Here is a 27,984-nt window from a genome sequence, read left to right as displayed (position 1 = left end):
AGAGCCGATCCATTGCTACGAGAAAACCATTTAGAATTTCCCCCGAACCACAGTGTCTAACCCCTCAAGTCCTCTGGGGCCAGACGAAGCGAGGCGGGTGGTGATGGAGCCTTCACCGGCAAAGGGGAAACCACAGGGTCGCCTATTGGTGTCCACGACCCTGGACGCAAAAGATGAGCTGGAGGAGGTAGGGCTACTATAAAACATTCTCAAGAATTTTTGCTACATCATACGAACAGCTGTTCAACCATACAGCACGTTATAAAACATTCACTACAAAGACACGGAACCATTTTACAAAATAGCCTGTATGTTGCTAGCTAGCTATCATTCAGCAAGTTTGATTACTAATTCGAAATTGCATTTTATAGCCTGGCATGTGTATGTTTGCAGTAAGTATTTTCGCTATGTTGACTTGAGTTTAAATGATGGGGAATCCAGCAGAATTTAGCGTAGCATTTAGCATGCTATTTTGGTAAACATAGATGAGACACGAGCCCGTGCACATGCGCAAAGCTAATCATACACATGTCAATAAAGTACCTTTTCTGACAAAAGGTAGTGATCCTTCCCCTAAAAAATTCAAGAGCCTAACCCCCACACGGTTAAGGCATTTTCATACAGTAGCTAGCTCAATTGACAGTGATCATCGTTCTATTGTTGTTTGTGTGCAGCCTTAATGTGTGATTTGTGTGTGTATGATTTCTCTGACTTGTTGTTCCCATGTGTTTTAGTGTGCTGTGTTGTTCTTTGTGTGGCATTTTGTGTGTGTGTATGCCCACATTGTGAATTGTGAACAATTAGGCCTATCTATGCTTCTGGGTGTCTTTGTGGTTAACATTCCTTTTTTTGTTGTGTTCATTAGCGGTTGGAGAGGTGTGTGGGGATCGTTACTTCATTGACAAATGGCCTGTCGGAGCGTGAAGCCAACGATGCCATCACAGCTAATGTGAGTCCCTCGCCCTCACACTAATAGTCCACCACCATGGGATGGGACTCTACATACTAGAATATGCAGATGAGATGTAGCTACTTACATATTTTAGTTGAGCCTTAGGCTCTACATTACATTAGTTGTATAGCATAGGATTGAATCTAATAGAATGTGACTATGGTCAGAGTAATCAGTTGCTTAGCAATTGAGCTGTTCTCATGCACATTTCTGCATTGCCCTTTGTAAATGTTAGTACTCAAAGGATGTGATGCATATGCTACATAAGCATATTGAGATGTGTAAGATTATACAGTATGCTACTTGTAGGCTAGGTGGGTCGTTCAGCCTCAGAAAGCACAAGAAAGASGATTTCGAAACCCACCATCTCAGATTGTTCTGAAATAGTTTCTGTAGTTATTAACAGATACGATTACCATTCCTGAAACATTATTTTGTTCAAATYTAATTTGATCTCTGAGAAATATAGCTATTTGATTGCACTCAAATAACCTATTTACATTTTTCGGATTCAGATAATATTCAATAAATATAGTATCCAACATCGGATTTGGCCCAAACTTTTTCCTACCAATTAGTAAGACATGAGGAGTAGTTTTGTTGTTGTCAAAAGCCACCCATGGACCCCCAGCACTCCACGCCAATCCCACCCCAACAACCAGTATACAGTATCAGTTTTCTGTTTGACAAGCAGTATGAAGCTATGGCTTGGAGTAGGCCTCTTGCTTCTCCATACTATGTAATGTGTTCCCTGTGAATCTAGTGACTTRTTTCTCCCCTGTTCAGAGAAATTTGTCGTTGAAGTCACTTGCATTATTTACCATAAAGTAGTATGAAAGTACCATGTTAAGACTGCTAGGTGGCGGTGTTCCTGCTATACAGCCACACTCTTGTCATTTGTGCTGGTSTCTTGTGTTTATTAAATAGATCACAATATTTCCTTTGCAACTCTGGTTAGAAAACCAATAGATTTGTCTCATGAAAATAAATTGTGTTGTCATCCTCACAATTCAAGCCAGTCCTCCATGAAAGCAATATGTTAGCCCTAATAGCAACCTAATGCTTCAACCCAACTCTCGTGGAATAGTCCAAAAGTGACTGCTCTSTGAGAGGGCTATRCCTACGCAATTCTCATATGAAAACTTCTCCTACAAGCCCAAACMTTGATGGAGAAATGGGCTAGGGTCTAAAATGTAGTGACAACTCCAATAAAATAATGAATTGCATGGCACTCTTATGTTTTTCAATAAAGTTATTAGGAAACAGCTCTAAATGTATTGTAATTTGTGACATGTACTATTAAACACAACACAATCTAATATCATTACAATTGCAAAGCACTATACAGTTAGCTTAATTTCTCAGATAAAATTACATTTCATCAAAATAATTTCAGGAATGCCAATCTTACCTGTTTCTAACTACAAAAACAATTTCAAGACAATCTGAGATGGTGGGTGTCATGGCCTGCTGAAATGACATGGAATYTAATYTGTTGTATTGAATAGGTTCAAGTTACATGAAGCCCTAATATGGCTGAGGCCTCCTTCGTCAACACCATGAATGTGGAGGCTACAGCCCCATCAAATGACATTMTATTTGTCACATGCTTCATAAACAACAGGTGTAGACTAACAGTGAAATGCTTACTTACGGGCCCTTCCCTACAATGCAGAGAGCGAGAGAAATAATCATAAATTACACAATGAGTAATGATAACTTGGTCAGGGCTAGGTTACATGGTATCATATATTGTCCTCATCTCCTCCCTTCTCTAGGTGTGTAAAGGCCCACAGCAGCACGAGGAGGTGTGTCTGGGACTCTTTGCTCTGCTGCTCACAGAACCCCCACAGGCACAGAGGGTAAGGCCTCATTACTACCATATACATGATCATTGTCATACTTCATATCATTATCATACACGTTACCATTTCATATSATCATTATGGTTGCCAGACGGAGCTCATTTCAGGTAGATTCAACATTTTCACATCTTGGTCTAATTCCGTTATTGCGTTTTCAAAATACTCTGGAATAGTTTTCCTGTTCGCCGGAAGTCGAAAGCCAATTCTGGGAGACTCCGGGTCAAACCAGGAGGGTCGGAAAGCTCTCATGATCATMTCTCCATTGATTGCATTCACTATACACACACCAATATTTATACACACCTCACATGTTTTGAATTAGCTTACATAGTGACTCTTGTGAGTGCACTAAAAATAGTGTGCTGTTATCAACACCCTAATACCTTGAATACTTTAGGCTACAGGATATGTGAATGGAATTATAGACTCCAAATACTCTACCACCCAYTGTTGTAAAGTACTTAAGTAAAAATACTTTAAAGTACTACGTAAGTTGTTTTTTGGGGTATCTGTACTTTACATTACTATTTATATTTTTGGCAACTTTTACTTTTACTCTATACATTTTCCCTGACACCCAAAAGTACTCGTTACAATTCACAAACTTATCAAGAGAACATGCCTGGTCACCCATACTGCCTCTGATCTGGRGGACTCACTAACACACATGCTTTGTTTGTAAATTATGTCTGAGTGTGCCCCTGGCTATCTGTAAATATATTATTTTTTAAATACAATTGTGCCACTTAATATAAGGAACTTTAAATTATTTTTACTTTTGATACTTAAGCACATCTTAGCAATTCCATMTACTTTTGATACAAAAGTACATTTAAATCCAAATACTTWTAGACTTTACRCAAGTAGTATTTTACAGGGTGACTTTCACRTTTTACTTGAGTAATTTTCTATTAAGGTATCTTTACTTTTACTCAAGTATGACGATTGAGTACTTTCCCCACCACTGCTACATACCAATCTATACATCACATACACTGCAAACACGTCACAAATGTTCATGCTAAACTCTGAAGCCTCACTGTCCTTGTCAGTGTTTATGGCTTTCACGCAACAAACATCACACACACAGTACAGACACTCATATTTATTACACTGTCACACAACACTATAAATACACACACTGCAGCCTCCTAAACCACTGTGTGTGATTACCAGTATCACACACACTTTATGCACATCTCACTTCCTCTAACACCGCTATTATATATGTGTGTGTGTGTGTGTGTGTGTATATATATATATATATCTATATATACACACACACACACACACTTTCAGACTGTAGATTATCATTACACCTTATGATGAGACATGAACATTTCCATCGTAAGGTTTTGTAGAATGGGGCTGTTGGGGAAATCAATAGAAATTATTTAGAGAATGGTGAAGTTCTGATCCAGAGTCTGGTGTAGTGGTTAGCCCTCCAGAGTCCGGACCACATCACCCTGACAACATGGCTACTAATCCTGTCTGTCTTCCTCTATCCGTCTCCCCTAAACATTCTGACTTTCACTGTCCATATATATATCATTTTTATTATTATTGTTTATAGAAGTTCACCATTCTTAAAAAAAATATATATATATATATTTTTTAAGAATGGTGAACTTCTATAATATTCCTGTGGCYCCTCTAAATCCTTGTCATCTGAACATGTTTGACTGGGTGCCCAATTTAATCCACATTACAGTATTTATACATAGCCCCTATTGATGCACAAAGCTGTTCGTTATCACACTGTGTTGTATGTACACTGTACAGCATGTCCATATGCTGCAAAGCAAATTAGCCTTTCGTCATATAACACGTTTGTATTCTCTACTCTAATCTCCACAGTGCTACAGAGACCTGACCCTGGTGAATAGGGACGGCATGAACGTGGTCCTGATCAAGATCAACCAGATCCTCATGGAGAAGTTCCTCAAGCTGCAAGACGTGTGCCGCACACAGGTAAACAGTTTGTCTCCGTGTAGAAAAGGCAGAAACGGTTTCTGTGCTCTCAATTTAATTAGCTTTATTGACACAAAATACACATGTAGATTTTGATGTTTTCTAATGAGTAAGTGATTGACTAATGATSCCCCCCCRCTCTCTCTCCTTTCAGTTGGTGTGGTTGGTGAGGGAGCTGGTGAAGAGTGGCGTAATCGGAGCGGACGGCATCCTCATGACCCTTATGAAGCAGATCGCAGGTTAGTCCGTTCACCATGTGTACTGTTGGTTTCACTGCATTGAGATGCAGAGCAAATCTTTCTGCCAATGCACAAAGTAGTATCTTGTCTTGTTTTACCGTTGCTCAAAATGGCTTTCTCACCTTTTTGTTTATTTTGTCTGTGTATTGGTTTGCTTGWTTGAGTAGCTATGTGGCTTTTTTTCTGTGTCCAGGAGGAGACATCACTAATAAGAACCTGTGGCTGGCTGAGAATGTGCTGGACATACTGGTGGAACAAAGGTGTGTTGGCGAGTGGAGTTCAACAGGAAACACTCTTTCACTCCAGTATTGTCATGTAATAAAAGTCCAACTGGTTCATAGGGCAAAAACATATCTCACACAATTATTTTTTAAATAATCTCATGCTTTGAAGTAGGCTCATAACACATGASAAGGGCTTACTAAGACAAACTTCCAAAAGGACTAATTTGAGGCAGAAATTGAACAGAAATCAATCTCTGCCTTTTTTGTTGAGTGCTCCAACTCTTTTCTGCCTCAAGTTAGTCCTTTTGGAAGTTTTCCTTAGTCAGCCCTTTTCATGATTGTTGTTATTGAGCACCCCTCTGTTCCTTTTTTTGCTCAACACACTCACACTTTGTGGAAGTTTGGACTCGTRTGGTTTACCATACAACAAACCCACAAGGACTACAATCATCTCTATCTCTTTTTTTCACTCAGGGAGTGGGTGCTGAAGAGTGGCATGCTGATAGCCATGTCCGTGTACACCTACCTGCGCCTCATCGTGGACCACGGCACCCCGGCGCTGCTGGTCCTCAGACAGAAGGAGGTGGACTTCTGTATCGGCCTGCTCCGAGAGAAGGTGAGGGAGGAGAGGAATGAAGGAGGGAATGATGTAATGGGATCAGTGAGGTAAGGAGAAGAGCAATATAGTGAATGAGGGAGGAGAACATTTCAAGGTTGGAAGGAGGGAGAGGAAAGCGGGTGGAGTATAGTTAAGCTAAACCCCTGAGGGGGGGGGGGTGCAGAATTGGAGTGAAGATGTTTGTGGATTCTTGATGGAAGGAGGACTGATAAGAAAGAAGATTTGTCATATTCTATATGCCCAAGAACACAGACTGTTATTATACTGTATCTAGGTTTGACATGGAGGAATTTCCACACAGCAATGAAGTAATTGAATGAGTAATGACATTTTCCTCTCTCTCTTCTACCCTCGTCCCTYTCTAGTTTATGGAGTGTTTTATCATTGGGAGAGACCTGGTGCGTCTGCTGCAGATTGTGGCCCGGATCCCGGAGATGGAGCTGCTGTGGAAAGACCTGCTCCACAACCCCCAGGCCCTGAGCCCTCAGTTCACTGGTAAGGGTAAGAGAGTGTCGCTCAGCACGGGGGGGGGGGGCACATGTGTTTAAGAGACTTGTTGCTCAGCTCTAAACCTCTCTCTTTCTCGCTCCCTCTCCGTCTGGTTCTATAGGCTTGCTGCAGCTCCTGACCGCTCGCACATCCCGGAAGTTCCTGGCTTGTCGCCTCACACCAGACATGGAGACCAAACTGCTCTTCATGACCTCCAGGGTAAACACACACACACACACTACAACACTTCTCAGAACAGTACAAACACATGTATAGTGCATGCATATACACATTCCTTTATGCCTATCCTGTCCCTCTGTCCCTGTAGGTGCGTTTTGGCCAGCAGAAGCGATACCAGGACTGGTTCCAGAGACAATACCTGTCCACGGCAGAGAGCCAGTCGCTGCGCTGCGACCTGATTCGCTACATCTGCGGCGTGGTGCACCCATCCAATGAGGTGTTGAGCTCCGACATCCTGCCCCGCTGGGCTATCATTGGCTGGCTGCTCACCACCTGCACGGTAAAGGGCGGGGCAAAGATGGCTAACGCTTTATTTTGCATTTATYCCAATGATGATTTCCTGTCTGTTAATTAAGTAGACAATAAAGCTTTTTCAATTTGAATTTACCTAGTATTTACAGCTATTTAACTGGACGTTACCCATAAATAACATTGTTAAATAGTAATCACATTGTAATAAATACATTTTTATTACTTACGTCTTCAGTCTAACGTGGCGGCCTCCAACGCCAAGCTGGCCCTGTTCTACGACTGGCTCTTTTTCAGCCCAGAGAAGGACAGCATCATGAACATAGGTAAGACGGGGGGGGGGGGAACACCACCTGTACAGTGGGGAGAACAAGTATTTGATAACCTGCAAAATCGGGAGTATTTCCTACTTACAAAGCATGTAGAGGTCTGTAATTTTTTATCATAGGTAACTGTGAGAGACGGAATCTAAAACAAAATTCCAGAAAATCACATTGTATGATTTTTAAGTAATGCATTTTTTTGTGCATTTTATTGCATGACATAAGTATTTGATACATCAGAAAAGCAGAACTTAATATTTGGTACAGAAACCTTTGTTTGCAATTACAGAGATCATATGTTTCCTGTAGTTCTTGACCAGGTTTGCACACACTGCAGCAGGGATTTTGGCCCACTCCTCCATACCTGTCTCTTATACACATCTAGATGTGTATAAGAGACAGGTGCAAAGTTGCCCTGGCTGTGTGTTTCGGGTCGTTGTCATGCTGGAAGACCCAGCCACGACCCATCTTCAATGCTCTTACTGAGGGAAGGAGGTTGTTGGCCAAGATCTCGCGATAGATGGCCCCATCCATCCTCCCCTCAATACGGTGCAGTCGTCCTGTCCCCTTTGCAGAAAAGCATCCCCAAAGAAMGATGTTTCCACCTCCATGCTTCACYGTTGGGATGGTGTTCTTGGGGCTGTACTCATCCTTCTTCTTCCTCCAAACACGGCGAGTGGAGTTTAGACCAAAAAGCTCTATTTTTGTCTCATCAGACCACATGACCTTCTCCCATTCCTCCTCTGGATCATCCAGATAGTCATTGGCAAACTTCAGACGGGCCTGGACATGCGCTGGCTTGAGCAGGGGGACCTTGCGTGCGCTGCAGGATTTTAATCCATGACGGCGTAGTGTGTTACTAATGGTTTTCTTTGAGACTGTGGTCCCAGCTCTCTACAGGTTATTGACCAGGTCCTGCCATGTAGTTCTGGGCTGATCCCTCACCTTCCTCATGATCATTGATGCCCCACGAGGTGAGATCTTGCATGGAGCCCCAGACCGAGGGTGATTGACCGTCATCTTGAACTTCTTCCATTTTCTAATAATTGCACCAACAGTTGTTGCCTTCTCACCAGGCTGCTTGCCTATTGTCCTGTAGCCCATCCCAGCCTTGTGCAGGTCTACAATTTTATCCCTGATGTCCTTACACAGCTVTCTGGTCTTGGCCATTGTGGAGAGGTTGGAGTCTGTTTGATTGAGTGTGTGGACAGGTGTCTTTTATACAGGTAACGAGTTCAAACKGGTGCAGTTAATACAGGTAATGAGTGGAGAACAGGAGGGCTTCTTAAAGAAAAACTAACAGGTCTGTGAGAGCCGGAATTCTTACTGGTTGGTAGGTGATCAAATACTTATGTCATGCAATAAAATGCAAATGAATTACTTAAAAATCATACAATGTAATTTTTGGGGGGTTTGTTTTAGATTCCGTCTCTCACAGTTGAAGTGTACCTATGATAAAAATTACGGACCTCTACATGCTTTGTAAGTAGGAAAACCTGCAAAATCGTCAGTGTGTCAAATACTTGTTCTCCCCACTGTATCTCTTCATGTAAGGGGCCAAATGTATAGAATTAGGAAAATGCTGGGTTAGTGGTATATTAGAATAACAGAAAGAGGTCACACGATGGATGCCTTTCTGCTATCACCTTCTCTCTGCCACAGTATGCACTGTTTTCTCTTCCCTTTCTGTTTTCATGGTTTACCCATCCATTCTCTCTTCCCCCTCCCTCAGAGCCGGCCATCTTGGTGATGCACCACTCCATGAAGCCTCATCCAGCCATCACTGCCACTCTCCTGGACTTCATGTGTCGGGTGAGTGGATGCACACATTACACAATGGAGCTCATTCATATCACTTAGCTATGGTGAATTTGCTGCTTTTTTTTTAGCTATTCAAAGTGGAATAGACTTTGTTGATACGTGCTTTATGCTCCATGTGTTAGCAAAGCATTAGAGAGMGAAGAGATGTTTTTACATTTCCTGCACTATTCACCCGTTTGGTCTGACTTGGGAAARGAGTGGTAAATTTACAGCAGTGGGGAAGTTTAATGACAACTTTAATTAGTGTTTGTTGTGCCATGCTTTAGATAAGTTAGTTGTGTGGTATTTTGGCCTTCTCTCAGATGTTTGACTCATCTCCTCTTGACTCCTTCTTGCCTTCAGTTGATCCAACTCTGTTTTGCTCTCTTTTCTCCACCCGCCCTCCTCTTTCTCCCTCACAGATCATCCCTCACTTTTTCCCCCCTCTGGAAGGGCAGGTGCGTCAGGGGGTCTTCAACTCTCTCACCTTCATCATGGAGAAAAGAGTGCTGGCGTGAGTCTCTCTCTCACGCATACATACACACACCACCGCCATCAAAGGATATATTTGACCATAGACCTTGTCACAATTATGCATAAACAAATTAATATTATTTTTCAATTGAACCTATATTTTTGATCCAATGATTTTGGTATTGTCAGGGATTTAGTTATTTTATTCKATTTTATGTCAGTGGATCTTCATCAGCCTTATTGTAACCACGTATATGTCTGTCTGTCTTTTCCTCCCTCAGTCACCTAGCCCCACTCTTTGACAACCCCAAACTGGACCGGGAGCTGCGCTCCATGCTGAGGGAACGCTTCCCAGAGTTCTGCAGTTCCCCCTCACCCCCCACCGAGGGAAGGGATGAAGGTACAAATGAAAGTAATGAAACTTTTATTTATTAACATGAATGAATGAATAAATCAACACTGTTGGTGGTCTTTAAAGAGGAATGTCTTTACACAGCTCATTACAGTTACAGACATGCAAAATAAACGTCCCTCATCTGCAACCATCCTCCCCCGGACATGCACAATAACACTAATCAATATTGTCAGGTTGGGAATCATAAAGAAGCAACCTTTGAATCATGCTTTATGATATTGGTAGAGTTGAAATAGCCTCTTTCTAGCAACAGTAGGGAAACTAGACCTTGTCTTTTGAATAGACTCTAGTCCCTAGAGCTCAGGCTGTTGTGCCAACTGAAWGTGGCTTTGAGTAAAAGTGTCTGTTGAATTAGAGCTTGTTCCATCTTGAACAGGAACCGTAAAGTAGAGCATTTTCAATTCAATATGACTTTATTGAATTGCATTGGGGTGCAACTGACAATTTAAAATGTGAATTGTCCCCACTAAATATCGCATGATTAAATAATTGATCCTAGTGTTAATGTTTAACTACTTTGAATAAGGTTAACCAGGAAAATATGTGTGTGTGTTTGGAGGGATATATCTAGCTAAGCTGTTATTCGTGTTGCCTTTATCTGAGAACCTTCTGTTTCCTTGCCTCTACTCTACAATGCCGTCTAATCACCCTTCGCTCCTCAGTGAAAATGGAGGAGTCTGTTTCCTTGGAGATGGACAATCATGTGTTGCTGGACAAGGAGGACGGTTGCTATGACAACACGGAGGCTGCCTTCAGCGACGATGAGGAGGAGATTAACAACAAGGGTGAGGGTAAGGAAGGACACATTTTATTACTGCATTCGACCCATATAATAGATAATGTTTTATAACCACCAGACTCGCAACACTTAAATTGGTACAATCMATTCCACTGCATTTTACACCAAATAACCATAACGTGATCTATCCTAGTCCCAGATCTGTTTGTGCTGTCATGTCAACTTCTATGGATGACAATGACCATAGGAGTTGGATTTGCTTTCACCCCCCCTTTTCCACGTAGATCAGCAGCTTAATACATTAACACCGCTTTTAGCTTAGATTAAACCAAATCAGAAACTTGCATGTGAAAGCAATATAGAAACCCACAAACCAATTCAAAAGACTGGAAACATATTAGGGCCTCAATCTCACTCTGCTTCTTACTCATCCACTTCAAGTCATTGGCTGACCTCTCATTTTGGTTATTACAGGAAATAAAAAGCGGGAGTTCCGATTCCACCCAATCAAAGAGGCCATTATTGAGGAGCCCGCTGACATCACTCCCTACGTGGACCAATTGGATGACATGATGAAGGAGAAGGTGTTGCAGTTACAGAAAGGAAGGTCAGTTGAGTGGATGTGACTTGACAATGCCCTCGCATCATAACATTATTTGTCTAACAAACAAGCACACTCCATTTAATTAAATTCAATTAGCGTTATTGGCATAAGACATTACCAAAGCAAACATATCGGAATATATGATTTTTCATTCATGGCAGCTTAACACTCAATCTTTCACATTCGCTGACATTCTCAGTCAGATCCTCAGTCACACGTGCCCTGTCCCAAATCAAAGACCATGGAGAGCTACTGGGTGCGCAGTCTTTTGTTCCACCCCAGCACTAATGCACTTGTTTCCAGCTAATCATGGTCCTCTTCAGTTTCGACCTTGATTATTTCAATCAGGTGGGTTATTGTGGGGCGAYAACAAAGGCTTGCACACCCAGTAGCTTTTCACGACCAGTGTTGGAGATCCCTGCTCTTCCCGTTCACACTGTTAGCTTATGTATAGAATGAGGAGGCGTTGACAATAATGCCGTTCGCTTCACGCCTCTGCCTAGCTCACTAGTAGGTTGGGTTGTTTCTGCCATTTTCCGTCCATTGATTTGAGTTGATTTGGAGGGCCGCTTTCGTACTTCATCTCTCAGCCTCCCCCAATCACTCCCATTGCTGTCATTGCTGATTGCAACAACATTGGTGATTGCAGTGCTGGAAGTCTTTTGTTTATTCAAAATGGGCTCATTAATAATTATTTCCTTTCCCATCTGTCCCTCCAACAGTGACACTGAGACACATTGTGAAGTCATGCAGGAGATCGTGGATCTGATCTTGGAGGTGAGTGAACTGAAATAATAATGTAGTCTGAATAACATGGGCTTAAATCCAGATATATATTGGGGGTCATCATACACTGAGTGTACAAAACATGAAGGACACCTCTTAATGTTGAGTTGCACCCCTGCCCTTTTGCCTTCAGAACAGCCTCAATTCGTCGGGGCATGGACTCCGCAAGGTGTTGAAAGCGTTCCACAGGGATGTTGGCCCATGTTGACTCAATGCTTCCCACAGTTGTCAAGTTGGCTGGATGTCCTTTGGGTGTTGGACCATTCTTGATACACACAGGAAACTGTTGTGTGAAAAACGCAGAAGCGTTGCACCTACTACCACACCCTGTTCAAAGGCACTTAAATGTTTTGTCTTGCCCATTCACCCTCTGAAGGGCACACATACACAATCAATTGTCTCAAGGCTTAAAAATATTTCTTTAACCTGTCTCCTCCCCTTAATCTACACTGATTGAAGTGGATTTAACAAGTGACATCAATAAGGGATCATAGCTTTCACCTGGTCAGTCTGTCATGGAAAGAGCATGTGTTCTTAATGTTTTGTACACTCAGTGTATATCTTGTGGAGGGAAATGGGAATTCTCTGTGTTTTATTGGTGTTCCCTCTCTCTCTCTCTCTCTCAGGAGGACTTTGAGTCAGAGCAGATGTCCACTCTGGCCTCCTGTCTGGCCGAGCTCTTCAAGGGCCACTTCAGAGGAGACGTGCTTCCCGACGAGATCACAGAAGAGTAAGTGTGTGTGCGGCCTCTGCCGCACATTTGTGTATACATGAGAGAATATATATATATTTTTTATATTAACTGTTTGTTCCCAGGTCGCTGGAGGAGTCTGTGTGTAAGCCTGTGTGCCTGGTGTTCAGGAACCTGTGTCAGATGCAGGAGGACAACAGTGGCTTCTCAGTGCTGCTGGAGATGCTGGCGGAGCTCTACCAGAAACAGCCCAAGATCGGCTACCACCTGCTTTACTACCTCAAGGCCAGGTGAGGGCACTGGGCCCAACACTGCTTAGCATTAGTTTTAAAAAATGATTGGGGACCCCTTGGCTTCAGGGAGGCTGAGGGAGGCTGAGGGAGAGTGGGTTAGAGATTTTGTTGTCTGCCTAAAGTTACTGATTATCTAGCTCCTTTCCTATAACCGTGCACTGTTTTAGTTTCTCTAATACTCTAATGTTCCTTCTACCGCGATAAAGCCGTCATTGGAGACATGAGTCTGTACACATTTTTGCCATCTAACGGCTCTGTTGGTTTAACATCATTTGTTCTAACGTTGTTGCACCATTGTTGGATCTTAGCTGAAACCTAGTTCTAACATTGTTGTAACATCGTCTCCCACCACAGTAAAGCGGCGATGGGGAAGATGAGTCTGTATGAGTCTTTTGCCCAGGCCACAGCGCTAGGAGACCTGCACACCTGTCTGATGATGGATATGAAGGCCTGCCAGGAGGACGACATCAGGCTCCTCTGCTATCTCACACCATCCATCTACACCGAGGTACACGCAAACACCATCTTCAGAGATTMACTTTTTCCAAATGTTGTTGTGTTACAGGCTGAATTTAAAATGGGTTAAATTGAGATTTTGAGTCACAATACCCCATAATGTCAAAGTYGAATTATGTTTTAAAWWWTMTTTACAAATGAAAAGTAGAAATGGCTTGAATCAGTAAGTATTCAACCCTTTTGTTATGGTAAGCCTAAATAAGTTCAGGAGTAAAAATGTCACATGGACTCACTCTGTGTGCAGTAATTGTGTTTATCATGATTTTTAAATGATTACCTTATCTCTGTACCCCACACACAATTATCTGTAAGGTCCCTCATTTGAGCAGGGAATTTCAAACACAGATTCAACCACAAAGACCAGGGAGGTTTTKCAATGGTTCYCAAAGAAGGGCACCTATTTGTAGATGGGTAAAACAAAGCAGACATTGAATATCCCTTTGAGCATTGTGCAGTAATTACACTTTGGATGYTGGATCAATACACCCAGTCACTACAAAGATYCAGGCYTCCTTCCTAACTCAGTTGCCGGAGAGGAAGGAAACCGCTCAGGGATTTCACCATGAGGTCAATGGTGATGGGAGATAACTGAGGATTGTTCAACAACATTGTAGCTACTCCACAATACTAACATAAATAAGAGTGATAAGAAGACATTTCAAAAAATGTAGCAGAGATATTAACTTTTTGTCCTGAATACAAAACGATATGTTTGGGGAAAATCCAGCACGACACATCACTGAGTACCACTCTTCATATTTTCAAGCATGGTGGTGGCTGCATCATGTTATGGGTATGCTTGTCATCAGCAGGGACTAGTTTTTTGGGGGGTAAAAATAAACAGATTAGAGCTAAGCACAGGTATAATCCTAGAAATTGTGTTCAGTCTGCTCTCAAGCAGACACTGGGAGACAAATTCACCTTTCAGCAGGATAATTACCTAAAACACAAGACCAAATATACACTMTAGTCGCTTACCAAGACGCCATTGCATGTTCCTGAGTGGACTAGTTACAGTTTTGATTTAAATCAGCATGAAAATCTATGACAAGACTTGAAAATGGCTGTCTAGCAATGATCAAGAACCAACTTGACAGAGCTTAATTTAAAAAAAGAATAATGGGCAAATATTGTACAATCCAGGTGTGCAAATCTCTTAGACACTTACCCATAAAGACTCACAGCTGTAATCGCTGCCAAACATGTCTTGACTCAGGGGGTTGAATACATATCTAATCAAGATATATAAGTGTTCTATTTCCATAAAAATTATGTTCTGTTAGAATTCTTATTTGACAAAAAATGACAATTTAAGTCCATTTTAATCCCACTTTAACACAACAAAATGTGGGAAAAGTCAAGGGGTGTGAATATTCCTCGGAAAGTATTCAGACCCCTTCCCTTTTCCACATTTTGTTATGTTACAGCCTTATTATAACATTTGTTAAATGTTTTTTTCCTCTAGGATTATACCTGAAATTTTTGCAAATGTATTAAAGATAAACTTCTTATTTACATAAGTATTCAGACCCTTTGCGATGAGACTCGAAATTGAGCTCGGGTGCATCCTTGAGATGTTTCGACAACTTGATTGGTGTCCACTTGTGGTCAATTCAATTGATTGGAAAAGCACACACCTGTCTATATAAGGTCCCAAAGTTGCCATGAGGTCGAAAMAATTATCCGTAGAGCTCAGAGACAGGATTGTGTCGAGGCACAGATCTGGGGAAGGGTACCAACAAAGATTGAACTCTTTGGCCTGAATGCCAAGCGTCATGTCTGGAGGAAACCTGCCACCATCCCTACGGTGAAGCATGGTGGTGGCAGCATCATGCTTTGGGGATGTTTTTCAGCTGCAGGGACTGGGAGACTAGTCAGGATCAAGGGAAAGATCAACGGAGCAAAGTACAGAGAGATCCTTGATGAAAACCTGCTCCAGAGTGCTCAGGAACTCAGACTGGGGCGAAGGTTCARCCTCCAACAGAACAACGACCCTAAGCACACAGCCAAGACAACGTAGGAGTGGTTATGGGATCAGTTTCTGAATGTCCTTGAGTGGCCCAGCCAGAGCCCGGACTTGAACCCGGTCTAACCTATCTGGAGAGACCTGAAAATAGCTGTGCAGCGACACTCCCCATCCAACCCGACAGCGCTTCAGAGGATCTGCAAAGAAGAATGGGAGAAACTCCCCAAATACAGGTGTGCCAAGCTTGTAGCAACATAGAAGACTCAAGGCTGTAATCGCTGCTAAAGGTGCTTCAACAAAGTACTGAGTAAAGTGTCTGAATACTTATGTAAATGTGATCTATAGATTTTTTTCCTATATATAAATTTGCTAAAATTTCTAAACTTTTTTTGCTTTTTCATTATGGGGTATTGTGTGTAGATTGAGGGAATAAAAAAAATATATATATATTTTAGAATAAGGCTGCAACTTAACAAAATGTGGAAAAAGTCCATGTGTCTGAATACTTTCCAAATGTACTGTATATGTTGAGGTCAAGACCATCTAATTTACATAAAAAACACACTCATTCACCCAACACACTCATTCACCCAACACACTCATTCACCCAACACACTCATTCGCCCAACACACTCATTCGCCCAACACACTCATTCGCCCAACACACTCATTCGCCCAACACACTCATTCGCCCAACACCGTTGACTGCTGATATCTTCCTCTCTCTGTAGTTCCCAGATGAGACATTGCGCAGCGCAGAGCTACTCAACATGATTGTAGCCGTCATCGATTCAACACAGGTAATTCAACCACACTCACACAAAAATATGCTGTACTGCGTAGTATTTTTTCCTTCAACCCTCCCATCTCACTCCCTCATCTCTCTTTGTTTTCTTTTTTCAGCTGCAGGAGCTGATGTGTCACGTGATGATTGGCAATCTGGTGATGTTCCGCAAGGACTCTGTCCTCAATATCCTCAGTGAGTCACGTATAACGTCAGACACACACACACTCATATACTGACACACACACCCAGACTTAAAAACACAGACTCGTAGTGCTTGTGTCTGCTGAATGTTATCAGTCTCCATATTGTAGTGTGCTTGTGTCTAACTGTATGAAATATTGTTTACAGTCCAGTCTCTGGATTGGGAGACGTTTGAGCAGTACAGCACCTGGCAGCTCTTCCTGGCCCACAGCATCCCACTGGAGACCATTATCCCCATCCTGCAGCACCTAAAGTACAAAGGTGAGATACACACAAAGGCCTAGACACTGCTCTCCACTATTCTTAGCTAAATCACTAAGACTGTTGACCCCCCTATACARGTGGAAATTGACCTGTATAGATGGGGCCAAATTTAAATGTTTCCAACAGAAGAGCTACACAAATCATATGCATGACCATGGCAGCAATTGAAATAACTTTTTGGAGATGGGGTAATTATCAGATGATGATGATGGTGAGGACACAACAGTTAACCTTACACAAGACTGAATCCAAACATTACAATGTTGATTTTATGTGCATTTTACACTTACTGTACTTTTCACATCATAAGAAAAAACGATAACGAGGGTTTGAGTGAGAGGTCTAGCTGGTGTCGCCAAGTGGTTACACATCTCTCCAAACTGTGCACAGTTCTTAAGTTTATGACTGAAGGAAGATCCTTCAACTGTAAGGTGTTTTTGAGCGCTCTTAGCTTTGTCATTGTGGAACTGAAGAAAGCACCATTGTAGTTTTTTGTTTGGAACACAGCCCTTCGTCCCCGCCATCACACATAAACATTCCATTATTAATCGCAATCTGGATCAGGTGGGCATCATTGGAAAGCTTTTTCTATTGCCAATGTGGCAAATTTGATTTGTCGTATGTGCCGAATACAACAGGTGTAGACCTTACCGTGAAATGCTTACTTACAAGCCCTTAACCAACAATGCAGTTCAAGAAATAAAGTTACGAAAGTGCTGTTTGAATCAATGCTTACGAGCCTGCTGCTGCCAACCACCGCTCAGTCAGACTGCTCTATCAAATAATAGACTTAATTATAATATAATAACACACAGAAATACGAGCCTTAGTTTCCGGATTTGACCATATTAATGACCTATCATTTCGAAAACAAAATGTTTATTATTTTAGTGAAATAAGGAACCGTTCCATATTTGATCTAACGGGTGGCATCCATCAGCCTAAATATTGCTGTTACATTTCACAACCTTCAGTGTTATGTCATAATTCTGTAAAATTCTGGCAAATTAGTTCGCAACGAGCCAGGCGGCCRAAACTGTTGCATATACCCTGACTCTGCGTAAAATGAACGCAAGAGAAGTGACACAATTTCCTTAGATAATATTGCCTGCTAACATGAATTTCTTTTAACTAAATATGCAGGTTTAAAAAAATATATACTTCTGTGTATTGATTTTAAGAAAGGCATTGGTGTTTGTGGTTAGGTACATTCGTGCAACGATTGTGCTTTTTTCCCAAATGCGCTTTTGTTAAATCATCCCCCGTTTGGCGAAGTTGGCTGTCTTTGTTAGGAAGAAATAGTCTTCACAGTTCGCAACGAGCCAGGCAGCCYAAACTGCTGCATATACCCTGACTCTGTTGCACAGAACGCAAGAGAAGTGACACAATCTCCCAAGTTAAAAMAAATTCATGTTAGCAGGCAAAAATATATACTAATAAAAATATATACTTGTGTATTGATTTTAAGAAAGGTGTTGATGTTTATGGTTAGGTACACTGGTGCAACGACACTGCTTTTTTTCGCGAATGCGCTTGTTAAATCACCCATTTGGCGAAGTAGGCTGTGATTCAATGATAAATTAACATGCACCGCATRGATTATATGCAATGCAGGACAAGCTAGTTAAACTAGTAATATCATCAACCATGTGTAGTTAACTAGTYATTATGTTAAGATTGATTGATTTTTATAAGATATGTTTAATGCTAGCTAGCACCTTACCTTGGCTCCTTGCTGCACTCGCATAACAGGTAGTCAGCCTGCCACGCAGTCTCCTCGTGGAGTGCAATGTAATCGGCCATAATTGGTGTCCAAAAATGYCGATTACCGATTGTTATGAAAACTTGAAATCGGCCCTAATTAATCGTCCATTCGACCCCAGTCGACCTCTAGTCTAGTTTTTTTCCCCTCTGGTTGCACATTTGACATGCTGGTAGAAATTTGGTAAAAAGGATTTAAGTTTGCCTACATTAAAGTCCCCAACCACAAGGAGCACCGCTTCTGGATGAGCATTTTCTTATTTGCTTAAGGCCTTATACAGCTCATTGAGTGCGGTCTTAGTGCCAGCATCGGTTTGTGGTGGTAAATAGATGGCTACGAAAAATATAGATAGTGTGGTCTACAGTTTATCATGAGTTACGCTACCTCAGGCGAGCAATGACTCGGTGAAACTTAAGATATTACAGTTTTTAATGTCCCGTTGGTAGGATAGTCTCGAGCAGAGAGATCATCCAGTTTATTTTKCAGTGATTGCATGTTGGCCAATAGAACAGATGGTAGAAGCGGGTTACCCACTCGCCAACGAATTCTCAAAAGGCACTCCGATCTCCGCCCCCTGTATTTCCGTCTTTTCTTCACGCGAATGACGGTGATTTGGGCCTGGTCTCGTAGAAGCAGTATATCCTAAATAAATAATATTTGTCCAGATCGAGGTGAGTAATTGCTGTTCTGATATTCAGAACCTCTTTTCGGTCATAGTAGACGGTACCAGCAACATTATGTACCAAATAAGTTAAAAACAATGTGAAAAAACACACAAAACAGCACAGTTGGTTAGGAGCCTGTAAAACAGCAGCCATTCCCTCCGGCGCCATTATTATAAAATAACGTCTTAGTGTTAGGCTTTCAAAAGTCACTTCAGACAATCAGATGGGTAATTTTAGTGTGCATAGAATGTCATGAGTGCATTGAATGTGTGTTCTGCGGCAAATGTTCTCTACAATACGACAAACTGGCTCTTTCTGTTCAGGACAACCCAGGGTATAACGCATGTCATCCTGTGGCTCAAACATAGCGATCATAAATGTTGATACTGTAAATTACATGAGTTTTCAAATATGGATATGTGAAGTGCACATTTGGATTACAGGGGCATTCCCTCAGACAACACGTGTAAAAGTAGCCCAATTATTGGGGGGGGGGGGGGGCATCTTCTTGTTGTGCGCGGGCTCAAGTTTATACGGCTGTCAGTCAAAACCCACCGTGCTGTGTGAAGGGACAACCTGAGTTCTGACGTCATGTATAGCGTGTTAATGTTATGTTAATAGCTGACAGTTAAGCTACTACCAGCTTATCTTTAGAATATTTGAGCTGGGTATGCTATTGACCTTACTAAAATGTGTTAATGGTTCTACCCTGTTCTTTCCTGATATTACCACTGCATAATATGCTCATGTTGTATCTCTTCCTTTCCAGACACCCAGAAGCACTCTCCTGTTTGCTGTTGCAACTACGCAGGGAAAAGTAAGCTATAGTTACGGGTACATATCTCTGCAAATTAATAAAAACAAGACTACAGTGGACCAGTACTGATCCCTGTGGTGCTCCTTCCCCTTTAGGCCCAGTGGGGAGATGGTGAAGATGGTGCTCAGTCGGCCCTGCCACCGGAGGACCATTCACCACCAGTATCCTGCGCCACTGGGCGGCCAAGCACGACGACGTCCTGGGGGAACCATCAAGGCCCTGCTCATCAAGAACAACAACCTGCCACGCAAACGCCAGAGGTGACTACGAGTCAACCGCTTTCCATTTTTAAAGAGATGGAGTTTTTACCCCAATCTTAATAGTTTTCTTTACCTTCAGAGAAGATCTTTGATGTTACGTCAATCCACTGTTTGGATATTGCTAATGTTGGCATCCAATAGTTTTTTATTTGGTTCGCTACACTTTCTAAAATAGCTCACACATACACCATACAGTGGGGCAAAAAAGTATTTAGTCAGCCACCAATTGTGCAAGTTCTCCCACTTAAAAAGATGAGAGAGGCCTGTAATTTTCATCATAGGTACACTTCAACTATGACAGACAAAATGAGAAAAGAAAATCCAGAAAATCACATTGTAGGATTTTTAATGAATTTATTTGCAAATTATGGTGGAAAATAAGTATTTGGTCAATAACAAAGTTTATCTCAATACTTTGTTGTATACCCTTTGTTGGCAATGACTGAGGTCAAACGTTTTCTGTAAGTCTTCACAAGGTTTTCACACACTGTTGCTGGTATTTGGCCCATTCCTCCATGCAGATCTCCTCTAGAGCAGTGATGTTTAGTGGCTGTTGCTGGGCAACACGGACTTTCAACTCCCTCCAAAGATTTTCTATGGGTTGAGATCTGGAGACTGGCTAGGCCACTCCAGGACCTTGAAATGCTTCTTACGAAGCCACTCCTTCGTTGCCCGGGGCCGGTGTGTTGGGATCATTGTCATTGCTGAAAGACCCAGCCACGTTTCATCTTCATGCCCTTGCTGATGGAAGGAGTGTTTCACTCAAAATCCCACGATACATGGCCCCAATTCATTCTTCTTTACACGAGATCAGTCGTCCGTGTAAATGATGTTTCCACCCCATGCTTCACAGTAGGTATGGTGTTCTTTGGATGCAAACTCAGCATTCTTTGTCCTCCAAAACACGACGAGTTGAGTTTTTATTTTGCTTTCATCTGACCATATGACATTCTCCCAATCTTCTTCTGGATCATCCAAATGCTCTCTAGCAAACTTATAGACGGGCCTGGACATGTAGCTGGCTTAAGCAGGGGGACACGTCTTGCACTGCAGGATTTGAGTCCCTGGCGGCGTAGTGGTGTACTGATGGTAGGCTTTGTTACTTTGGTCCCAGCTCTCTGCAGTTGTCATTCACTAGGTCCCCTGTGTGGTTCTGGGATTTTTGCTCACCTTTCTTGTGATCAATTGTGACCCACGGGTTGAGATCTTGCGTGGAGCCCCAAGATCGAGGGAGATTATTCCAGTTGGTCTTGTATGTCTTGCCATTTCCTATAATTGCGCCCACAGTTGATTTCTTCAAACCAAGCTGCTTACCTATATGCAGATTCCAGTCTTCCCAGCCTGGTGCAGGTCTACAAATTTTGTTTCTGGTGTCCTTTGACAGCTCTTTGGACTTGGCCATAGTGGAGTTTGGAGTGTGACTGTTTTGAGGTTGTGGACAGGTGTCTTTTATACTGATAACAAGATTCCAAACAGGTTGCATTAATGACAGCGAACGAGTGGAGGACAGAGGAGCCTCTTAAAGAAGAAGTTACAGGTCTGTGAGAGCCAGAAATCTTGCTTGTTTGTAGGTGACCAAATACTTATTTTCCACCATAATTTGCGAATAAATTCATTAAAAATCCTACAAAGTGATTTTCTGGATTTTTTTCACTAATTTTGTCTGTCATAGTTGAAGTGTACCTATGATGAAAAGTACAGGCCTCTCTCATTTTTTTAAGTGGGAGAACTTGCACAATTGGTGGCTGACTAAATACTMTTTTGCCCCACTGTATATACAAAGTATGTGGACACCCCTTCAAATTAGTGGATTTGGCTATTTCAGCCACACCTGCTGTTGARAGGTGTATAAAATCGKGCACACAGCCATGCAATTTCCATAGACATACATTAGCATTAGAATGGCCCGTACTGAAGAGCTCAGTGACTTTCAACGTGGCGCCGTCATATGGATGCCACCTTTCCAACAAGTCAGTTCGTCAAATTTCTGTCCTGCTAYAGTTGCCCCGGTCAATTGTAAGTGCTGTTATTGTGAAGTGGAAACGTCTAGGAGCAACAACTGCTCAGRCACGAAGTGGTAAGCCACACAGCCTCACAGAATGTGACCGCCAAGTGCTGAAGCYCATAGCGCATAAAAATTGTCTGTCCTCAGTTGCAACACTCACTACCGAGRTCCAAACTGCCACTGGAAGCAACGTCAGCACAACAACTGTTCGTCGGGACCTTCATGAAATAGGTTTTCATGGCCGAGCAGCAGCACACAAGCCTAAGATCACCATGCACAATGCCAAGCGTCGGCTGGAGTGGTGTAAAGCTCGCCGCAATTGGACTTTGGAGCAGTGGAAACGCAWTTTCTGGAGTGATGAATCACGCTTCAGTCTGGCAGTCCGACGGACGAATTTGGGTTTGGTGGATGCCAGGAGAATGCTACCTGCCCCAATGCATAGTGTCAACTGTCAAGTTTGGTGGYGGACGAATAATGGTCTGTTTCTCATGGTTCGGGCTAGGCCCCTTTAGTTTCAGTGAAGGGAAATGTTAATGCTACTGCATACAATGACATTCTAGGCTCCCTACTTTGTGGCTGTTTCAGCATGACAATGCCCCTGTGCACAAAGCGGGGACCATACAGAAATGGTTTGTCGAGATGTCTGTGGAAGAACTTGACTGGCCTGCACAGAGCCCTGACCTGAACCCCATCCAACACCTTTGGGATGAATTGGAACGCTGACTGCCAGCCAGGCCTAATCGCCCAACATCAGTGCCCGACCTTCCTAGTGTTCTTGTGGCTAAATGGAAGCAAGTCCCGGCAACAATGTTCCAACATCAAGTGGAAAGCCCTCCCAGAAGAGTGGAGGCTGTTAAAGCAGCAAAGGGGGGACCAACTTCATATTAATGCCCAGGATTTTGYAATMAGATGTTCAACGAGCAGATGTCCACATACTTTTAGTCATATAGTGTACTTCGATTCAACCTATAGCGCAACACTTTCACTTCAGAACATCTGGGTTCGACTTAGATTTTTTTTTAATTCGGCAGAACTGTTTCCAAAGATTTAAAGTAGAACTTTTCATACTCGTGTTCCATGCAATGTTTACTTCACCGCGCTTTCCGTAAGTCAAACTGATATATTCTCGAGGTAAGAAAAACAATTATCATTGGTGTAAAAGTCTTAATCTCTTTAACTGAAGACACCCACATGGGTTTAAATGCTTCAGAATGGTTTTCTAGTGTTTCTGTTCATTGATGTTGAGCTTTTGTTGATTTTAACTGCACTGCAAATAGCCTGAGTGATCACCCATGGTCTTGATTATAAGTTGAATTGGTTGTTTAAATGCTGGGCTGGAACAAAAGCCTGCACACTGTGTTGATGATCGTTAGGTTAAAGCCTGGCCACAGTAGTGTTCCTGTTCACTGGAGTATAAGGAAGGAGTGTTTTATTGCCTGTGTGTCTCCCAGTCTGCGTAGCTCCAGCAGTAAACTGGCCCAGCTGACCCTGGAACAGATCCTGGAGCACATGGACAACCTGAGGCTGAACCTCAGCAACACCAAGAACAGCTGTGAGACACACTGTTTTACTATTCTAAAACACATCTCTCCTGAAATAGCAACAAACTAACACCGCCTTATACACTTACCTTAGTATCCCCCAAACACATGTCTAACCCAGTGATAAGTACCGTACCGTGAACTCTGACCCTTCTGTCTGTGTGTCCCCAGTCTTCACACAGACACCCATCCTGCAGGCACTGCAGCACGTCCAGGCCAGCTGTGACGAGGCCCACAAGATGAGGTGAGACCCCAGACTCTCTTCCTGTCCTCAGAGGATCATTTAAAGAGGCTATGAATAACACAGTTACTAGGAGTGTCTTATAGGGGTTTTAGAGTATGACAGGATTGTACATGTGTCCCCTCTTTCTGTCTCCGCCACTCAGATTCAGCGACCTGTTTTCATTGGCAGAGGAGTATGAAGAGCCCTCCTCCAAGCCTCCCAAGTCACGGCGCAAGGCCCCCGCTTCCTCTCCGCGGTCGCGTAAGGGAGCGGCCACCCCTGTTAGCAACGAGGAAGAAAGCGCATCCAGTAGTGCCTCGGTAGGTCCTCCTATGAGAGAGACTCTGTGTTAAGATGAGCCTCACATAGTCCCATACCCTTTTACACTCCAGCACCAGGATTAGATTTAGGTTCTATTAATTGCTGATTAACGGAACCTAAACTGTTAATCAGGAACTATTTTGTGTCTCTCTCAGCTGTGTAATTATAGTTTCAATATTAATAAAAAAATGTTTAGCTCTCCTGGTTTCAGAGGCTATTTCGGTCTCCACTTGTTCCTCAAACCTCCTTTTTATTTCCACCCCTACTCCAGGAGGAAGAGGACTCCAAACCCAAAGCTCCCAAGAGGAAGAGGAAAGGCTCATCKGCGGTGGCCTCGGACAGCGACTGAGAGCCCCACAACCAACCCGCTCCCACCTGCCATAGTGACATCCCTGAAGACAGGACCATCAGCCAACCAGCTTCTCCAAACCACTGAGGAAACCACGCCCCCAGAGACACTCAACAAGAGGGGYCGGGACTCCTCCGCGTGGACTCTAATGCTACTGGCCGGAGCCATGGAGACGCTCTTCCTCTCCTCTCACTGGTCATTGGCTGCTTTGTGTCAGTTGGTCTGGCTGGATTGGTCAGGGGGGGCATTCCAAAGCGCTCGAGAAGCGAGGGGAAATGCCAGTCGCCGTGGCACAGACTGAAACACAAACAGAAACACTGTTACGAGACTGTGTCCTTGAGGAAAGGATTACATGACTAGACTTAGGATGTTTAGGGGGAGTGGATGTGTTGCTCTATTGTCACTTAGTGGTCCGCCTATCACAATGCACTTGGAGACATCAGACCGACAAAGCATTTTATAAGCCATGGCCATGATGACCGACCAACCAGCAAGACCATCCAGTCCAGTCAATTTTAACAGAGGCACATGTGGAAGGTTAGGTTTAGAAGATTCATCCCGTTCCTAGAAAGAAAAGTCACCTCTGTCACAATCCCACCCCCCCAGAAAGAAAAAATAATAATCCTTCCTGCGTCTGAAAAAAACTTTAACTATTGGTTGATAAACATACCTGTCACCTGTTCCTGTTCCTGTTCACTCTTCATTTCTGATTGGCCAGAAGCGAGAACATGGACACACATACTCTCTCATTGGATAATTTTAACCACAGATGGTTGGACTGTATGCGAGGTCAGAAATAAAGACTGTATGAATGGAGGAGCCAGAAGTAGTCGCTGAACTTTTTAATGGAAATGTCTTTCTACTGAACTATTTTCATAAAAAAGATCATAACTATGTTAAATGATTATGATATTAATAAAAAAAAAAAGGGCTAAAAAATAACTGTGGTGTGGAGATATAGTCTTATGTAATGTGTTTGACTATTATCTTTAAATAACAAATTTAATGGTGCATGTTAAGTATGATTCAGGCTTATGGTTGAGTTTTCACACTGCAGCACAGCTCACACCAGTCAATGCTGTAACACTACCCAGGACATTACTGGAGTACCCTTCTGCCCAGAGATGTCTCATAATGTAGGCTATTTAATTATCTGGCTAAGTTTAGCAGTAGCTATTTAAACCAATCCGGACCGTAGATGAGTTTCTCCMGGCCCCATAGGCTACCTCCATTTTCCCACTTACCCTGAAAGTAGCCTAAGTAAAAAATAAATAAAAAAAAAAAAAAAAATACTACATATGTATCCAGTGAGAACTGAGGTTGAGACTAGAAGTCTTCATTTATTGACATTTGTTTGAAGATATCAATATTAAAGTATTGTCATTTGTATCTATCTGGCAAGTAATTCAATATCAGGCAAGTCAAGTAAGAACATATTCTTATTTACAAGTTTCTATCAAGTTGTTATTCAGTATGTACATTAAATCATACATTGAGGTGAATGTACAAGATTGAAACYTTGACTAAAATTAAGATCACATAATGCAATAATTGCACAGGGTTAAAGAACATAAAGCATCTCTCTAGTAAGGCTTCCTCGATCACAGTTTACACAGCTCTATCTTTTTATGTCCAAAACCCAGGATAGAGAGGCTGAGTGAATGTGGTCTGGACTCTGGAGGAGAGGCATTGTGTCCGAAACGCTGTAGAAGGACAGAGAACCTGCTTTGTGATCCAGGTACACTCCTACTCTGGAGGACTGAGGGCCTGATACTTTAATCTCAACATTATTGTTTCTGAAACGATAACACTGTAAACTGTCATTGAATCCTAATACTGAGTCCWAACCACTCTTAATATCTTTWTATGAGGCTGCTATATACATCCGGACCACTCTTCTCTACCTCCCAGTAACAGCACCCYCCTTTCATATGCTGTGGAATATYAAAACCTGGGTGAAGAGCAGAAAGTTAGAGGGTCAACTATCACACCCCCAAGACATGCTAACTTCCCCTGTAATGGTGAGAGGTTAGTGTGTCTTGGTATGATCTTTGACCCTCTAACTTTCTCACTCATCATTATACACAATTCATTCAGGATTATCTGTAGTCATGGTAGCATCCACTTTTTTTTTTTTTTTTACTAGGCAAGTCAGTTAAGATCTAATTTTTATTTACAATGACAGCCAACGCTGGGCTGGGCCAATTGTGCACCCCCCTATGGGACTCTCAATCACAGCCAGATGTGATGCAGCCTGGATTTGAACCAGGGACCTCTTGCACTGAGATGTAGTAATCACGGCCAGTAATCTCTTGCACTGAGATGTAGTAATCACGGCCAGATGTGATGCAGTCTGGATTTGAACCAGGGACCTCTTGCACTGAGATGTAGTGCCTTAGACCYCTGCGCCACTCAGGAATCCTAAATGTAAAGTGTGTCGAAACATAATATGTTCTTATTTATAACGCAAGTGACATCAAAATGACACAATACATTATTTACRATTCATTTCTATCTGACACAAAATTATCTGAAACACAACCAAAACGAACTGCAAATGCATCCAACAAGTTTGTAGAGTCACAAGCTTGATGTAGTCATTGTGTGCTAGGAATATGGGACCAAATACTCAACTTCTACTTTATTCATAAGAATCTTTAGGGGTGTCAATAATTTTGACCCCTACCTTTTTGAGAAAAAATGCATTACTTGTTAAACAAAATCTATTGTGCTAAGCAATGGTATTAGTATATAATAACATTTTCCAATTTTTTTGCATACAATATAGCTCAATATTTGAATCCTTAATTTTATACAGTTGTTATTGCTTATCTTTATCAAGGGTGTCCATAATTTCGGACCCCACTGTATATATATATATATATCATTAGTCTGTATGTATTTTTAGATACAGGCCTATTGTAAATGTGTATTATTGTAGTGTCACCATCTTTATTGCAAAAATAAATAAAAATACAAACATGAGTGACTGTGCCCAACCCACCCCCACCTGTTGTTATGTTGGACACCTACTGACCAGAAAATATAACATGTATTGCTAAAATAAAGGTTTAAGGAAATAATGGCAAGCACCACATTACTACAAGACAAAACAGCTCACTCAATCAAGCCTGATGGTATAAGTATAAAAGCAAAGCTTTAAATATATATTTTTAAGTTATAAAAGGTAGTGGAATGGGATAATGTCTTAGTTTGGTATGTGAAGAATCCAATACTTGACCTTGTATGCAGTACAAATCACATTATTGTGGGAGCACCTCCTCTAAGAGTATGATTTAGGGAGAGTATGGATGAAGTAAGCATTGTGGTGCTC

At 42.2% G+C, this 27,984-nt stretch overlaps 1 protein-coding gene across 1 annotated transcript; it reads left to right on the top strand.

Moving 5' to 3' along the window:
* Nucleotides 1–41: 41 nt before the first annotated feature.
* LOC111955890 (integrator complex subunit 3-like) lies at nt 42–27,635 on the top strand. Its single transcript, XM_023976250.2, is given in 31 exon segments — nt 42–187; nt 866–949; nt 2,731–2,814; nt 4,675–4,788; nt 4,943–5,027; nt 5,221–5,287; nt 5,726–5,867; nt 6,236–6,365; nt 6,481–6,578; nt 6,688–6,879; nt 7,087–7,174; nt 8,904–8,983; nt 9,394–9,485; nt 9,727–9,845; nt 10,523–10,645; nt 11,074–11,206; nt 11,926–11,980; nt 12,616–12,719; nt 12,806–12,970; nt 13,328–13,481; nt 16,187–16,255; nt 16,359–16,434; nt 16,591–16,703; nt 19,902–19,951; nt 20,047–20,097; nt 20,099–20,157; nt 20,160–20,211; nt 23,668–23,768; nt 23,929–24,001; nt 24,144–24,300; nt 24,573–27,635. Coding segments are annotated over 31 exon segments (3,072 nt in total). The 5' UTR covers nt 42–103; the 3' UTR covers nt 24,651–27,635.
* The last annotated feature ends 349 nt before the right edge of the window (nt 27,636–27,984 follow it).

The sequence above is a fragment of the Salvelinus sp. IW2-2015 genome, linkage group LG31 (genome assembly GCF_002910315.2).
Source record: "Salvelinus sp. IW2-2015 linkage group LG31, ASM291031v2, whole genome shotgun sequence".
Classification (NCBI taxonomy): Eukaryota; Metazoa; Chordata; class Actinopteri; order Salmoniformes; family Salmonidae; genus Salvelinus; species Salvelinus sp. IW2-2015.
Note: the sequence above shows the minus strand (reverse complement) of the source record. Positions and strands in the feature narration are given on the sequence as shown.